This window comes from Leopardus geoffroyi, chromosome A2 (genome assembly GCF_018350155.1).
Source record: "Leopardus geoffroyi isolate Oge1 chromosome A2, O.geoffroyi_Oge1_pat1.0, whole genome shotgun sequence".
Taxonomy (NCBI): domain Eukaryota; kingdom Metazoa; phylum Chordata; class Mammalia; order Carnivora; family Felidae; genus Leopardus; species Leopardus geoffroyi.
In genome coordinates, this window is record NC_059331.1 from 148,485,554 (window position 1) to 148,501,948 (window position 16,395).

The 16,395-nt window shown below is 48.7% G+C and overlaps 1 protein-coding gene across 2 annotated transcripts in view; it reads right to left on the reverse strand.

Annotated features, from left to right (window-relative positions):
* Positions 1-16,395, reverse strand: part of PLXNA4 (plexin A4) — a 445,047-nt gene that overhangs the window by 100,816 nt on the left and 327,836 nt on the right. For both annotated transcript variants that reach the window (XM_045495675.1, XM_045495674.1), the window contains exon 5: positions 8,845-8,945. In XM_045495675.1, the coding sequence (XP_045351631.1) occupies positions 8,845-8,945 (101 nt within the window). The remainder of the gene's footprint in view (positions 1-8,844; positions 8,946-16,395) is intronic.

Consider the following 16,395-nt stretch of genomic DNA (forward strand, 5'->3'; position numbering starts at 1 on the left):
ATTATCCTCTCTAATGAAGCAGCCACCTCCGCCCTCCCCTAAGCCTGAACTTTCGCTGCTGGAGAATTCCCAGCCAAGTGGAAAATTGGAAAAGAGAAGAACAGAGAAAGGAAGGGGGTGAGGGAGAGGGAAGAGGTAGTGATTAAGTTCTTTAGAAATTAATTCCTAAGGACAGCGATAGAAATATTAACGTCCAGTGCCACCAACTGGGTGAGCAAATTTCAATTTGGAACTGGGGCTGGTGGGGTCTGGGTGAGGTGGGGTCTGGGTGAGTCTCCAGTTTGGGGGGTAGGTGCTGGTCTGTCCCCTGGCCCTCCAGCAGGGGCTCACCCGCTTTGCCTCGCAGAATGTCTCCTGACTTCTCTCCACAGCTGACCCCCTCCCCCATCCTTAAACATCTCACATTGGTCATGGCCTGGGCTTAAGTGCACCCTTGAGGGGAGCTGGGTTTAGAACATGAGGAGGTTGAAAAAAATGAGATGGGGTTAGGGTTTCCCAAATGAGCTTTCCAGAAAAGTTAAGAGGAATGCTTACTAGCAGGGGCTCTTAGGTCACTGTATCCACATCTGGGAACCCTGATGAGGGAAGAAACTGGGTTTGCCAATACCGTTGGCCTTGCCCTCTTTAGGAAAGCCCACAGAAGTGGGAAGACACATCTGTGCAGCCTAGAGGAAGGTGAGTTACAGAATGAAGGGACCCTTTCCAGGCAGATGAGTGTGCAAGAGGTTTCTTACACAAAGGGCGTGGATCAGGTGATCCCTGCAGTGTCACAATTCTAGGATCTGGTGACTAACACCATGGTCTTGACCTAAGGATTTAGGCTGTTCTTAGAGATGTCCCCTTTGCCATCAGCTGCTGAACTGGCAACTGTACTCACCGCCCTTTGCCTTCTCTAAGGCTCCAAAGCCAACCGAAGCAGCAGATGTGGGGTACCACGCCTCCTGGGTCTCACTCTCCAAAACAGAAGGAAGGCACAGGACTTAAAGGCACCAGCAGGTTCAGAGCCCAGAGGGGGCCCAAGAGCCGTTGTGGGCTTATGTGGTCCACATGGTCCTGGCCCACCACCATAGGCTGCACAGAGGGGCTGAGCTCTGCCCCGGGTCCCAGTTGGGAGTCTTATCTTGCCTTCCTTTCAGCCTGTCTTCAAACAAATGATATATTGAACACACAAAAAAGGGGATGTCCCTTTTCTAAGAAGAGAATTTATGTTTCTGAGAAGAGAATTATATTTAGCAGGTGCCCAACTGGAGGGGGAAGCAGGGATGGTCTCTCTCTTCCTCGGTACTGTTGGGACCTATTTATTTCTATTGAGGGTGAGGGGAGGTTAGGAAAGTTGAGGTGGAGAGAAGAGTAGGATTGGAGGGAGGGAGAGGGACAGAGGGCAGGAGAAGGAGAGAGAGAGAGAAGAAGAAGGAGGAGGAGGAGGAGGAGAAGGAGGAGGAGGAGGAGGAGGAGAAAGAGGAGAAGGAGGAGAAGGAGGAGGGGGAGGAAGAGGAGGAGGAGGAAAAAGCAAAGGCAAGGTGTAGCAGCCTGGTCCACTGTCCCCTCAATCCAGTCAGTAACAAGGGGGCTGCTGTACGTTACTTGAGACACACTGACCAGTTACTCTGGTTGATTTCATCAGCTTGCACACCACACATTACCCAACAGCCTGGAGCTTTCTTTAATGTCACCAAGTCAGGTGCTGGGCAGTACTCTGCTCTGTGTGAGCTGGGCCACTCTCCACACCATGAGGCCAGGGTGGCATGGCTGCACACACGTGGCTAGAATGTGTGAATGTTAGTATATGGCTGTGCACATCTGCACTTCAACCTCAGAGGCAGCCCAGCCCCTCAGGCTGTCCCCAGAAAGTCAAGTCATTAGACTGGGAGGGACACCCCGAGATCATATGGACCACAGGACTTTCCTAATTCCCATGAGCTGATGGCAGTGCTGACTGAACATCCTTTGGTCATGAAAGCATGTGTTATACACATGTATGTGGGTGGGGGTGGGGAGGCAGTAGTTGGGAGAGGAAAAAGCAAGATTCCTTCACTCATACTATGTATCTGCTGGGACACAAATGGAAAAACTCGACTGTACCAATATCTAGTCTGGGATTCTTCCCTCTGGACCAGAGGCTGAAAACTTTTTGGCAAAGAGGGAAGAGCAGAGTATAGACTGCAAAGGTTGCTGGGCAGAAGTGATTCTAACAATTCCTCACGAGTGGGTGGGCATCCTGCAAACGGCTCTCAGAGACACCGGTGCCTTAGCAGGTTGGTATCAGGTAGTCCTTTGATACAGCTTAAAGAGAAAATGAAACCAGGCTATGGGATATACCAAAAGGCAGCAAGGGAGGACTTACATGTTTAGAATCCATTTATGCTCCATTAAGGGGACACTTGGCCATGGCTATGGGACAAACTGTGCATTTTCTCAGGGACCAGTGAAGACCGAGGTCCCCGATCACTGCCTACATGGTGTAGCTGGTTGGAGTTGCTCAAGGCAGGGAAACTTTCCAGTGGTGGGTTTGTTCTGGCTGCTCAGCCAGAGCTTTCTGGTCTTGGAGAGGACAGGAAGGGCCGGGGACCATGGAGGAGGCCGTGGGGTCTGACCCACTGCCTCTGCTTCCGCAGTCAGTGCAATCAGGGTGACCTCCAGGCACAGTGAGGGCACGTCAGGCTCATCCCCTCCCTTCATTTCCACGGTGTGGTGGCAAGATGGGTCTTTCATTGCTGCTTTACAGTTGAGGAAAGTGAGCCCACCCTGACTCTGACCACTGACAGGTTCTTGGCTCTAACCCCTCCCTTCTGCTCTGGGTGCCAGTACTTTTCCTCTCCTTCCCTTTCCCTTTCTCCATCTAGGCAGAAATGATATAGAGAAGAAAAGGAGTGGATACTGAGCAGTAATCTGGGCCAAGCATCGAAGGGTGGGCATTCTTCCAACAGAAGAAATCTGCAAAGAGGTGGGGACACCAGGGGGCAAGAGAGACTTGGGCAAAGCTGGTCTTATCTTTCCCCTGTTGATGTCTTGGGTTACATGAGCCTCCCAGGAGTGACGCTGATGAACCTTCTTCAGAAAGGTAACGTCTGGGCCAATCGATGTGGCTGGGTCTGCCATGGGATCCCGTTACCTGCTGAGACGGAGATCGGCTTCTCAGCCTGGGCCTGGTCGGGGGAAGATGGGAGGGAGGCCTGGGGACATGCCAAGCCTGGTTGGAGGGAATGTTCTAGGCCCAAGACAGGTGAAGCTGGGCTGGGCTGGGCTGGAGGCTTTCCTTTACCTTCCCCCAAGTCGGAATAGGTAGGGTCAGGCCCAAGGTAAATGCCCTGGGAATACAAGCTCAAGATTCACAGACAAACAAAAACCCAGCTTGTTGAAACTGTCGTTGCCATTGGAAACCAGCAAGCCTGCAGGCTGGGTCAGGGACCGTATGAGAGGACAAAGGGGCGATGCTCTGTGCTACTGGGTTGGCAGGCCCGTGCTTTGAGACAATCAAGAGTGAGTAACAGGAGGGAGGCTTCAATTACACAAGCGTTTCTTAAGCCTGTTCAGTCTGCACCCCACCTGTGCCCTTGCTGGTAGAAAGGACCCTTTCAGCCACCTGAGCCACCTGTTAGTAGGGGCCCTGCCCTTAGACTATTCACTCTCTCTCTTATGCTCTCTCCTTCTGTTCCTTGTTTCTTCCCCTCCATCTCTCTCTCTCTCTCTCTCTCTGTCTCTCACACACACACACACACACACACACACACACACACACACACACACAGCTTCTGCTGCTCGCTTGCTACCAAGTTCCCACCCTCCTACTTCTTACAACCATAAAAAGTTGGCAAAAGTGACAGAAAAATGGCATGTCTTGATACTCAAAGGAACCCTCTTCCTGATGCTCTTTTGCCCTGGTTTCCTTAGGGGCAGTCTTGCTGGGCCCTGGAGCACTTGGCACGGGGGCTTGCCCATGATGCGGCCCTACCAAATGCACCGATTCCGGTGCAGTCTGCAGCCCCCACCCCTTCCCTGGCCCCAGGGCCCCAGTTCCCATGAAGCTTCAGGGCAGAGCCAGTCTAACGTAGTCCCCCTGGATCTCCTGAGCCTAGCACAGTGCCTGGCACCAAGGGAGCAGGGCCAGTGTGAAAGGTGTATGGACAAGGGCTACGGGGGCATGGCACCCCCGTGCATGATAAAACCCCCTGCATTTGTCACCACGCTCCCTGCCTGGCAAACAGAGGGGCCCCAGGGGAAGCATCTGCGGGCTCCCTCTGGTCCTCTGCCACTTTCTGCTCTGATCTGCCTGCTCCAGCTTTCTCTGGCCGCGTCCTCATGCATCTCTCCCAACCATGAATGTCTGGCTGGCATCTATTTAAAATGAAAGGAAGGAAATAAAATAAAAATAAAAATAAAAATAAAATATAAATAAAGGAAATAAAATTAAAATTAAATTAAATACATAAAAATAAAATGAAATGGAGAGTGTATCAGAAGAAATAGTGTCTGGCTTCAACCTGAACTGAAGTAACTCGGAAGAAAAGTCCACTGGAAAGAATGGGAAGGAGCACGAGAGAACTTTCTGGATGAAGGACATTTTGTGTATCTTGATGGGAGTGTGGATTACCTGGGCCTTCCCATTTGTCAAACCTGTTCAAACTGTATGCTTACGATCTGCTTATCTCACTCTCTCTATATTTAACATTATATTCTGATTTATAGCATCTTAGAAGATCCAGGAACCTTCTCTTCTTCATCCAGCCATGTGGACCAGAGCTTCTCCTTGGTCATTAACCCTGGGAGGGAGTGTCATGGTGGGCAGGCTGGAAGGCAGTCTTGACCTGGGGGTGCTCATGAGCTGTATCCTCCCAGAGGAGTTGAGATTGACCATGCACTGGCATAGACCCCAGCATCAGGAGGCTCAAGATTTCAGAGAACATCACCTTGACCTACAACGTCCTTTATTACCTAATTTCATCCACTTGCCACGACCATGAGAAGGTATTGTTTCCTCTTCATAAACAAGGATGCCAAATTTCTGATGTACAGAGTTACGACTGAGCCTCATTAGTTGTGGATTCCATTTTTGTAAATTCACCTACTTGCTGACATTTCTTTAAAATCCCCCCACTGATACTTATGGCACCTTTGTGGTCATTCCTGGACATGAGCAGAGTGGAGAAAAACTGGAGTGGTCACATGCACACATTTCCATCAGAGGCTGGACAAGGTAGTGATACTCTGCCTTCTTGTTTCATCTCATACTATAAACAAATGTCCTTTTCATGGTCTATTTAGTGCCACATTTTGTTTCGCATCTTTGTGCATTTTCTTGGTGACTTCGCCCTTTAAAATGGCCCCCAAGTGTTGTGCTGAAGTGCTGTCTAGGGCTCTTGAGCATGAGAAGACCATGATATGCCTTATGGGGAAAACACATGTGCTAGATAAGCTGTGTTCAGGCAAGAGATGTGGTGCTGTTGGCCGTGAATTCCGTGTTAATGAAACAATTTCTATTAAATAAGGTGGCTTTACACAGAGACGCACTGGGCCACCTGGGTGGCTCAGTCGGCTAAGCATCCAACTTTGGCTTAGGTCATGATCTCGTGGTTCACGAGTTCAAGCCCCATGATTCTGTGTTGGATTCTGTGTCTCCCTCTCTCTCTGCTCCTCCCCCACTCATACTCTGTCTCCGTCTCTGTCTCTCTCTCTCTCTCAAAAATAAATAAATAAACATTGTTTATACAGAGTACAACGGGGGAGGAGCAGAGAGAGAGGGAAACAGAATCCCAAGCAGGTTCCGTGCCGTCAGCACAGAGCCCCATGCGGGGCTCGAACCCATGAACCGTGAGATCGTGACCTGAGCTGAAACCAAGAGTCAGATGCTTAACCCACTGAGCCACCCAGGCGCTCCCCCCCACCGCCCCCGCCGCAAATGTTTTTAAAACAGAACACAGTTACGTACTGACTGGTTGACAGACATGCTGTGACCAGAGGCTCATAGGAACCCAGCCCCGGGAACCACCCCAGGAGCTATGGATCGGAATTCTCTGATTTGGTGTTTGTGGTGACTTACAGAACAGAACCACCATGAGTAATGGGAGCTGCCTATACTTTCCAACCCCCCATAGCACTTTTGCAAAGAGTGAGAAGTAGACTTCAGTGATTTCCATCCCCGTCGTCCTTCTAGGTCCCTCCTGGCTCTCCCACGCCTGTTCTCACCGTGGCATTTTGGGCAAAAGGAAGAGCTGCCAGCAGCTCCAGCAGCAGCAGCAGCAGCAGCAGCAGCCGCCGCTCAGTGCTGAGCAGCACAGAGAAAGCCCTTCCCCTGCTTTCTGAGAACGTGTGCCTAGTAAGGGCTGTTCCCACACGACACATACGAATAAGATATGCAAACTTCAAAGGAAGACGGGATGCCAGGTTAACAGAGGTGAGGGGGATCCAGCGGGAGCATCTAGCACTCAGAGGAAGGCGGTTTGAGGCTGGGATGCCCATGGGAAGGGAAGGATGCAATTTAAGTGGAGCCATCTGGACAATCAATGGGGGCTGACTGAAAACATAAGCGGCAGGGCGCCCACACCCAGGGGCTCTCAGTCCTTTCCCAGCTGCGTCACGATTCCTGCCCCAACCCCCGCCTTACATTGCATAGCATTCCACAGTGCATGGCATGCTTTCGCCAACGGGATCTCATCTCATTCTCCGGTGACCTGGTGAGGTGGGTGAGACCGGCACTGCCGTCTCGAATTCACAGATGAGCTGGGCTGCCCCAGATTGCTGCACAGCTGGGCGATGTGGAATTTGGCCTTGGTGGCAGATTCCCAGAGTTCATGCCCATGGCTGTTTTCTTTAGGCCACATTCACTGAGCATAGAGCTGCTGGCTTCCCGGTGCAGACTGATGGGCTCCTTCATGAACTGTCCAGATTTCTCCTTGGCCCCAGTCCACCCCTGTTTTCTGCCACTTGACAGGAGGCAGGTACTATGTTTCTGAAGGAGAAACTGAGGCCATGCAGGAAGTAATTTCTGGTCCCTCCTCTTCTTCTTCCTGTTTGGCTCAGCTCTGGGGATGGGATACAGGGGTACTCACAGTCTCTCGGCTTCCTTCTCAGAGCCTCCAGGTCCCTCTTCCTCATAGGGCTTAGCGCTATGTGGGGTGGGTCAGTCTCTCTAGGCAGGATCAAAGCTGACATGGAGACCTGTCTTTGGCTCCCCCAGGCATAGAGTGTCCAAGAGGGGCCGGCTTTGCTGATTTGTCCTTGAAGGAAGCCAGGTGTGAGCACCCCACGCCAGGAGCAGCTGAGCCACCCTTTGCTGAGAAGAAAGCCAGCTGGCCTAGGCCCCAAAGGAAGCAATGGGTCTGGAACACGGTCCCTTTCTGAGAGGACTCATTGTGGGGGAAAAAGGAAATGACTTCCCTTCTGCCTTGCAAAGTACCATTTCGGCAACTCCGCTGTGCTGATCAGAGCTGATCTGAATTCTGAATGCAATCTCCCCCGTTCTGTTATGCCGGCCCCTCTTGGACTCTGCTACTCTCTGTTACCATACACACATTGGAGTACGTTCCCACCCCCAGTTTCCAGTCATCTCTCAGTTATGTGGGTCAATGGGTCTCCGTTTTTCCCACCATAATACACATGAGGGATTTCAGACCTTCCCTCAAAGAGCACAAGGACTCATTATGCATGAGCCTGTTCCCCAGGGATGGGAGGGTGACCACTCCCTTGGAGAGGATGTACACCTAAGAGGACATTTCTCACTTTCAGGAGCATTCCTAAATTCTGAGCCAGCATTCCTGCAAACAAGATCCTGCCCGCCCCCCACCTTCTCACAGTTGAAAATGACCAGAAATGGTCGTTGGTCACACATAGTTCAGAGTCTTCGCAGGAAGACTAAAGCCTTTCTCCTTAACGTATAACACTTGTGTCCAACACGAACATGTCTGTTTCAAGTGTTGACTAGAAGTCTGGGGTTCCAGCAACAGTAGTTTAACTGGGATCAAATTCCCTCCGAGTGGGGCCCAACTATTTTTGGCTTCTCCGGTCAGCAATGCTAAGGGTCTTTGGATCTCCAAAGAAGTGCCTTTAGTTCCCTCCATGTGTCTGGGTTGGTTGTCTATACCCTGTATCCCAGTCCTCAGATCACTTATCAGACCACCATTTACCTCCATTGTACATACTACTGCCTTCTCCCAGCTTCTAGAGAATACTGTGGAACCAGCACTAAGGGGAACATAGGGAGAACACCCAGCACTTGGGATGGGGCTTCACTGGCCTAGTGACCCCAGGCCCAGGGTCCCCTGACAGCCAGATGAGTGCATGGACAGCAGAGGGAGGGTCTTTGGGTGCTACACACTCAAAATATACCCCTCAAATACCAGAAGTTTTTTTGGGGGGTGGATATTGAAGAGTGTTATGTGGACGTTGAATCACTAAATGGAGAGTATGTATCTCGCACATGATTTTGTGGCTTACGTGAGCCTTGAGAAAAAAGTCCAATCAATGCCTTTTTCCTGGTGTTCAGTCCTGGAACATCAGTCCACAGCCATAGTCAGAAATATCCAGGAACCTCCCTCCAGCCCTCTAGAATGTTACTACCCTTGTGATTCCATATCCTAACTCATCATCATTCCCAAGCTGATATTTGCATATATATCTTATGGGAATTTGGCAATTTAAAGTGAAGTCAGAACAAAAGAAGGGGATAGGATTTGCAAAGGATACAAAAAAGGCAGAGTAAGAAAAGGCAGGGAGAGAAGAGAGATCAAAGGGAAGGAGATTGGTGACAGGGAAGGCGAGGAGGAAGAGAATTATGGGAGGGCAAAGGTGGGGGGTGGGTGGGGAAGTAGGAGGCAGGAGGAAGCTGCCCAGTGGTACTCAGGTACTCACGTGTTGTGGAGCACACACCAGCCGCAGTGGGGATCACCAGAGCCAAGGCACTCACTGCAGCTCCGATACTGACCACAGGACTCCACAGGGACTCTAGTGAGCTAGGACAGGAGGACAAGAAAAGGGTGATTAGGATTTTGCAGAACACCCAGCGTTCACCAGGAAGAGACACTATTCTATGAGATATATCACCTAAATCATTGCAGGAATGTGAAGAGGTCCAGAGCTCCAGAACCGGAAGGGATCTTAAAAAAAAAAAGTTTATTTATTTATTCTGAGAGAGAGAGAGAGAGAAAGAGGACACACAAGTGGAAGAGGGGCAGAGAGAGAGAGAGAGAGAAAGAGAGGGAGAGAGAGAGAATCCCAAGCAGGGTCCTCACTGTCAGTGTAGAGCCTGATGTGGGGCTTGAACTCACAAACTGCCAGATCATGACCTGAGCTAACGTCAGATGCTTAACTGACTGAGCCACCCAGGCACCTCCAAATAGTATTTGAGCAGGTGGCCACATAAGCATCCAGGGGAGACAGCCACCTGTGATTCTCTTGGGAGTCTTTGAAAACAACCTCCTTAGAGTTCATATAAATTGTTATGAAAGATATTTATATAGACGTATTTAAACTTTCCCACTGTCAAAACCCCAAAATATCTCTACAAACATCCAATCCATGACCTACTGACTTATAATATTAATATTATTATTAATATAATAAACCCAAATGTTTATTCTTTCTTCATTCTTGTTTTCCTTCCTTTTTCTTTCTTTCTTTCTTTCTTTCTTTCTTTCTTTCTTTCTTTCTTTCTTTCTTTCTTTCTTTCCCTCTCTCCCTTTTTCTTTCTCTCTTTCTCTCTTTCTTTTTCTCTTTCTTTCTTTCTTTTTCTTTCTTTCTTTTTCTTTTTCCCCTTCCTTCCTTCCTTCCTCCCTTCCTCTTTTCTTTCTTTCTTTCTTTCTTTCTTTCTTTCTTTCTTTCTTTCTCTCTCTCTCTCTCTCTCTCTCTCTTTCTTTCTTTCTTTCTTTCTTTCTTTCTTTCTTTCTTTCTTTCTTTCCATACAGTGTTGTGCCTTCTTCTTGGTTCCCCTCCTTTTGTTTAATCATCTGTGTGGTCCCAGAGAGCACACAAGCCAAATCCAAGACTCTTCTCGTTCTTGTTCTCCATGCCTTTGACCTCACCTTGTAGCTGTTAACCTGTCCTCTCTCTTTCTCATGCTGTTGCCAACTGGCTCTAAAGGTGTTTCATTCTGGTGCCTTCATAGAACAGCCTTTGCTACCTCTCCTCCTGCTCACGCCCTTTTCATGACTGGAGGCTTCCTCTCCAACCCCAGAACCTTCCACTTGCTTTTCCCAGCCACTTATTAATGTAAAATGCTCCACGCGACGTTTCTGCCTAGCCCAATTGCTTCCATTGCCTGCACGCTCGGAAAGATCTTTTGCATTTCTTTGTTCTCCAATGTAGCTTCGCCTGGATGTCTTTTTACATGACTTCTCAGGGCCTGGTACATAGGAGGTACTTAATCACGATACCCAGGATCAAATGAATTTTAATTTTCTTTCAATAGCCTTGGTCTTTATTCTCTAGTTTGCCAGTTTCTTCCTCACAAAAAGGTTTTTTTTAATCATCCTTTTCTATTTGGGGCACCTTTTTATCTCAGCAGAAGACTTCTTACCTAATTTTTCAGCTTGTGCTAAGAGAATTTGATGTGGCCGCCCCTTTTTAATTTTTCGCCATCAGACAACAGGCACCAAGAAGCACAAACCACACCGACCTGACCGAGCCTCTGTGTTTCGTAGGCAAATGCACAGGCTGCATCCCCTGCTGCTGCACGGGCATCTGACTCCCTAAAATGATGTACACTTGGCAGGGGCTACTTGTAGCTCACGCACAGGCCAATTGGCACCAGGGTCTGCTCAATTAGTCTCAAGACTGTCTTTTGGAATTAATTAATAATTAAACCCAAACCCCATATGATCGCTCTTCCCTTTCCACCTTCATTTACTTACTCCCTTTATATACCTTCCTGTTTTGTTTCCTCAGGTGCCCACTGAGCCATCTTACTGACCGTGTGCTGCATTTTTACTTCTTCTTAGTTACCTGTTGGCCTCCTCCTCCCATCCTTCTAGCTTTGCCCTTGGCCTTTGTGGCCCTCTCAGACATCTTTTGGCACTCGTGGGATTTTATCTTTCCCGTTATTACTGCTCATGTAAGCTGCAGGGGCCACGCCTGAGCTCTGCCTACATGCAACCTTCCCATTCTTGCAATTAATTCTGACAATCAATTTCGTACAAATTACCCTGCAGGCTCTACACCTAGCCAGGAACTTACCCTATTCCTATTGCCTCTTTAATGTCTCTCCTCATCCCTTAAGTGGGCACAGACATGCTGTTCATGTAAGCATATAAATAGGGGTTCCCAGCCCAGAGTACCTGGACTTCCCGGAATCCATGAGTGGTAATAAGGTCCTCACGCTATTTTCAATATTTCCCAAAGCGTAATGGAAATTGGATTGTTGCTGTTTTCTTTTTTGTGTGCATACTCAGTGATGTATGTCCCACATTAAGAATAGGAAATATATTATTACTTAATAAATGCAGCTTGTTTAGCAGGCAAAAATCTTTGAAAACATGATGCCTAGAGGGGAAAAAGTAATAAAAGGGGCCATAGATGGTGAAAGTTGGTAACACAAGTACATAATAATGTTTTCATGTGTTCCAGATGCTTGTCTAGCACTCCATATTTTGCATGGGCTTAAGGAGAAAATCATGGCTTGTTCAATCAAAAGCATTTTCTTGGCCTAAACTTAATTAATATCCTCCCCAGTTTCTCCCATTGACATGTTCTATAATCTGTCTTAGATGGATGGGCCATGGGGCTCTGGGGGTATGCCAGCTGCCTGGCGAACCTGATGTTCTCAAAAGGCTTTGCATTCAGATTTCTAAAAATATCTTGCAACTGGTGTTTAATAACGCCAATACCTAGAATTATAAACTCCTTCCTCTCCCCATTCTAAATGAGAGTGATTTTAGTTTGGTTGGAAAGAGTGTAGGAGCCCACAGAGTGAGATTCAAATCCTGACTCCACCATTTACCAGCAATGAGGTCCTCCTCTCCCTCTGGGTCTCATTTTCCCTCGTCTTTAAACACGGAGATAAAAATCTCCCTGCACCTCCCGAATTCACGGGACTTCCCAGAGCACAGATCACCTGATAGGTGTGAAGTTGCTTTGTAAACACACAAGGACATTGTAAGTGACGGTTATTATTGTCATCTTTGTCCTTAATGTCTCGTTCTTCGTTGCACTGACACATTACCTCTCTACCACACCACAGGAAACTGCTCCGGCAGGTTTCCCTGGACCCACGGACCCCACCAGGAGTATAGTAGGCTGGGAGGAATTTTTCTTCTTTAGCACCTTGATATTACCGTTTCCTCCTTGAACTGTGCTGTCTGCCCCTAACCAGCAGCCATCGCTTCATCTGGGATGAAACTCCGGGGCAGCCCTGCTTCCTGGACTTATTCAGTGCTTTTACCAGATACTGTAACAGACTTGTCTTTTTCTCTGCTTTTCATCTAGATAGATCCCTGTGGGACAGGGGCATAAGTCCTTCCTAGGCAGTTATTATGAGACCCAGCTTCTCTCGACCTTTTCTTTTAGGATCTTTCTATGTATACACTCAGTCATTTTTGATTACTCTCCTGAGCTTTATCTCGTTTCCCCCCCCCCCCCCCCCATTCTTTCTAAAGTGTGGATGCTATAGACCAGGCAAAAAGGTTACCATTACCTGAGAGGTAGGTGTCACTCACCTCGCCTTTCCCAAGGAAGGTCGGTCCTGGGAAACCTTCAAAGGCCCATTTTTCGGCAGCAGTCCCCAGAACGGCCAACCCCTTCCAGACTGACTCTACATCTCCCCATCTATACGACTGCTTGGCCTCACTCCCCACCCCATGGGTAATTCTGGAAAGCATCAGAAAACTTTCTGACACTTGAGGTCACTTCTGAAAACTAGACGGATTATCCATCATTTATCTTGGTGCGATTCTATACCCTCATGGCTCAGGTTACCTTCCGCACCTTGCTAGGACGCTGTACGGGTGCCCAGGTGGCTTCCGAGCACCGTGGCATTGCGATTCTTTCCCCCCAAATCCCCAGATTCTCCGCCCACACCTTACACCAAACAAAGCCGCCTCTCCCTTCCCCCATCGTCGGCTCCTCTTCTGACCCTGGAACACAAACCACTCCAGATGCAGAGCCACACGATTAATTAAAACCACCCCACGCTGATTAAAGTCTTAAGCTACAGTGCCAGGCATGCTAATTAACTGAGTGAGGGAATTCAGACCACAGGAAGAGGTGAGAAAAGAAAGTCATGGAGGGGGGCTTCCGCTTGGAGAACAAATCAGATGGCGATGTGACCCAAGCCATCCTAGTGATGGATGGTCTCAGACACCACAAAAGATTGAGGTTTGTCCCCTGGTCACTGGACTCCAGGAGAGGTGTTGATTGATGTGTCTGCATGAGCTCCCTCACTGCTTCTAAAGACAGGAGCCCCACCACCTTGCAGAACCTCTGTGTGTGCCTATGCAGTGCTGGGGGAGAGTGGGCTGGGCTCCTCAGGAGACAGTGCCTGGGCTCCTCAGGCAGAGGGGTTCGGACAGGGCCGGCACAGGGTCGTCTCTGCATATGCCACTGGGTTTGTGCAAAGTCCTATGGGGCAGCATAGTAGTGGTTCCTCAAAAATCTAAACATAAAATTGCCATACGATCTAGTCATTGCCCTTTTGGGTACACACCCCAGAAAACTGGAGGCAGTGACTCAAACAGATATTTATCGACCCATGTTCATAACAACATTATTCACAATAGCCAAAAGGGGGAAAGCAACCCAGAGCAACCCATAGCCAAAGCAAGCCAACAGACGAATGGATAAATGAGTGTGGTACAGATCGACAAAGGAATACAGTCGGCCCCCTGCCCCCACCCCCCCATCCGCGGTTTCAGTGACCCACAGTCAACCGCAGTCTGTAGGCAGATGATCTCCTTTTCTGATGTATGATCAGAAGGTCAACAGCTATGTCACAGTGCCTACGTCATTCACCTCATTGCATCTCATCACGTAGGCATTTTATCATGTCACATCATCACAAGACGTAAAGTACAATAAGAAATTTGGGGGACAGAGAGACCACATTCGCATAACTTTTATTATGCTATATTATTATAATTGTCCTATTTTACTATTCATTATGGTTGTTAATCTCTCACTGTGCCTAACTTATAAATTAAAGTTTATCATAGCTATGTATATGTAGGAAAAAAACAGGATATCTAGGGTTTTGTATGATCCATGGATTCAGTCATCCACCAAGGGGTCTTGGAACATATCCCCTGTGGATAAGGAGGGACTATTATAATATTCAGCTTTTCAAAAAAAGGCAATTCTGACACATGCCACAACACGGATGAACCTTGAAAACATCGTGTTAAGTGAAATACGCCAGACGCAAGAAGACAACTATTTCCGGTTAGACTAATAAATTCATGTGTATAAAATATTCTGAGATCCTTGCGTGCAAAGATTGGCATATTACCCTTTTCAATTTAATCTCACATGGACAAAAGGGTTTTGGATGAGTATCTCTTATCATGGACTGTGATGTAACTTTGATCTGTCATTCGCAAGCTCTGGGCCTCCATTTCCTGATTTGGAAAAAGAATGTCATAGCTTTTTTCTACCCAGAACCCTTTCTCACCTCCCACCTCATCCAAGAGGCACGGGGCAGGGTCTCGGAATTCAAATTGGTCTTGTGAGGTCAAATGGTCTCTGATTTTGTAAGATACTCCGGTTACTGCTTTGCCTCTACTTTGGCACTTTTTAGTCGCCATTATGAGCGGGAAACCTGTGTGCCGGTATCTATCTCCATCTACCTCTATTCCTCCCCCCCCCCCCATTACCTTTCCGACACTCACATTGGTTTTCTTTGCCCTTTTGCCCCAAGGTAAACTTCCCTAAATCATAGAGCGTAGCTTCATCTGGGTTTTAAATACTGTAAATAGAATCATCATCTCTATTCTCTCACCTGTCCGGCCCCACGAACAAAGCCGTGCATGTATTAAAACAGTGGCCTGGGATAGAAAGATAAGGACTGACTGAGACAGAGTGAAGGAGCCCACACAGGACTTCAGCTCATGGCCTTGACCTTGACAAGCTTCTGTACTCTGATCAAGAGAGCCCACCGCCTGGAGCGGCCAGGCCCTGGGTGTGCTCAAGGCAGCTGGGGGAGTTTTCTTGAGTCCTGGCCCCTGACTGTCTAGACTCTGCTTGGTTTCCCTGATAGCGGGAAGATGCTTTCTTCTGGCAGTCGAGTCCCACTCCGCCTGTTGCTGTGAGCATCCCAAAGGGAGCCTGCTGCTCTGTGGATTGCATTCAGACACGTTCCATAGACACAGCCTACCATCTCTGTGCATAGCTCTCATTTCTTTAAATATTTGACACTCTCGTCAAAATGTGAGTTATTCCTCTGTCTCTCCTCTTATAATTGGATGCCAATGCTGCCGTGCCTATGCTGAGTCTGATGGTGGGGGTTAATTTAAATGTCCGAGAGGCTCCTTAAGTACCCAGTTTCCTTCAAAATTGTCAAAAAAGGGGAAAAAAGATGCAAGAGGACCCATTAAGAAACTCTGAAGGGCTGCTGCAGAGCTATCAAGCTGTGCAGGGACTGTGCCTGGTGCCTGTCGTCCCTGGTGCTGTCCCATCCATCCCCGTCCTGTCCTCCTGTCTCTGAGCAAAGGAAGTAGAGCTGGGAAAAGCCAGTCCTTTTCCAGAACATTAGTAACCCGGTAATCCATATGGATCTCAGCATCGTGGTCTTGGGGCGCCTCTCCAAACCTCTCCAGGGCCCTTTCTTTCCTTTAGTGGCCTCTGGCTGCCTTTCCACACCTCACTTCTACTGACTTGGGGCCATGCCAGGGCCGCATAAGAGCTCTTGTCTCCCGTGATGACCTCTGACCCCCTCACTGCCAAGGCTTGAACCTGTGGTGGCTGAACGCTGGCTCAGGAAGCTGTGTTTATTTCAGGTCATGCCAGGTGCCTGGAACACAGTCACTCACATCCTCTTTGCTCAGAGATGGCAGTTATGTCTGACCTTGGCAGGCTGGTCAGAGAGGCTGAGGCCAGGAGGCTGGTCACAGGCTATGGCAGATTGTGTCATGAGTCCCAACTCTTCACTCCCCTGAAGTAGCCTCCTACGTCCCCGGGGCCCTACCTACCTGGCCTCACGGTGAATGGAGAGATAGAGTGTACTTCCAGGCCCTTGTACTTGGGCTTGGTCTCAGGACCTGATTTGGTCAATGGGATGACAACAAGCACAAGGCAAAGGCTTGAGATGTGTCTCTGTGGTTGGCCTTGCCCTCTTGCGTTTCTGTCATGGCCATGAAAAGAGATTCCCATGTAGCTGCTTCTCCTTCAGCCAAATGAACCCGTGTGGAGCAGACCTGAGACCAACCCACAGATAGAAGACAAGCCCAGCTGGTGCAGAAGCTTAAGCCAGAACCACCCAGC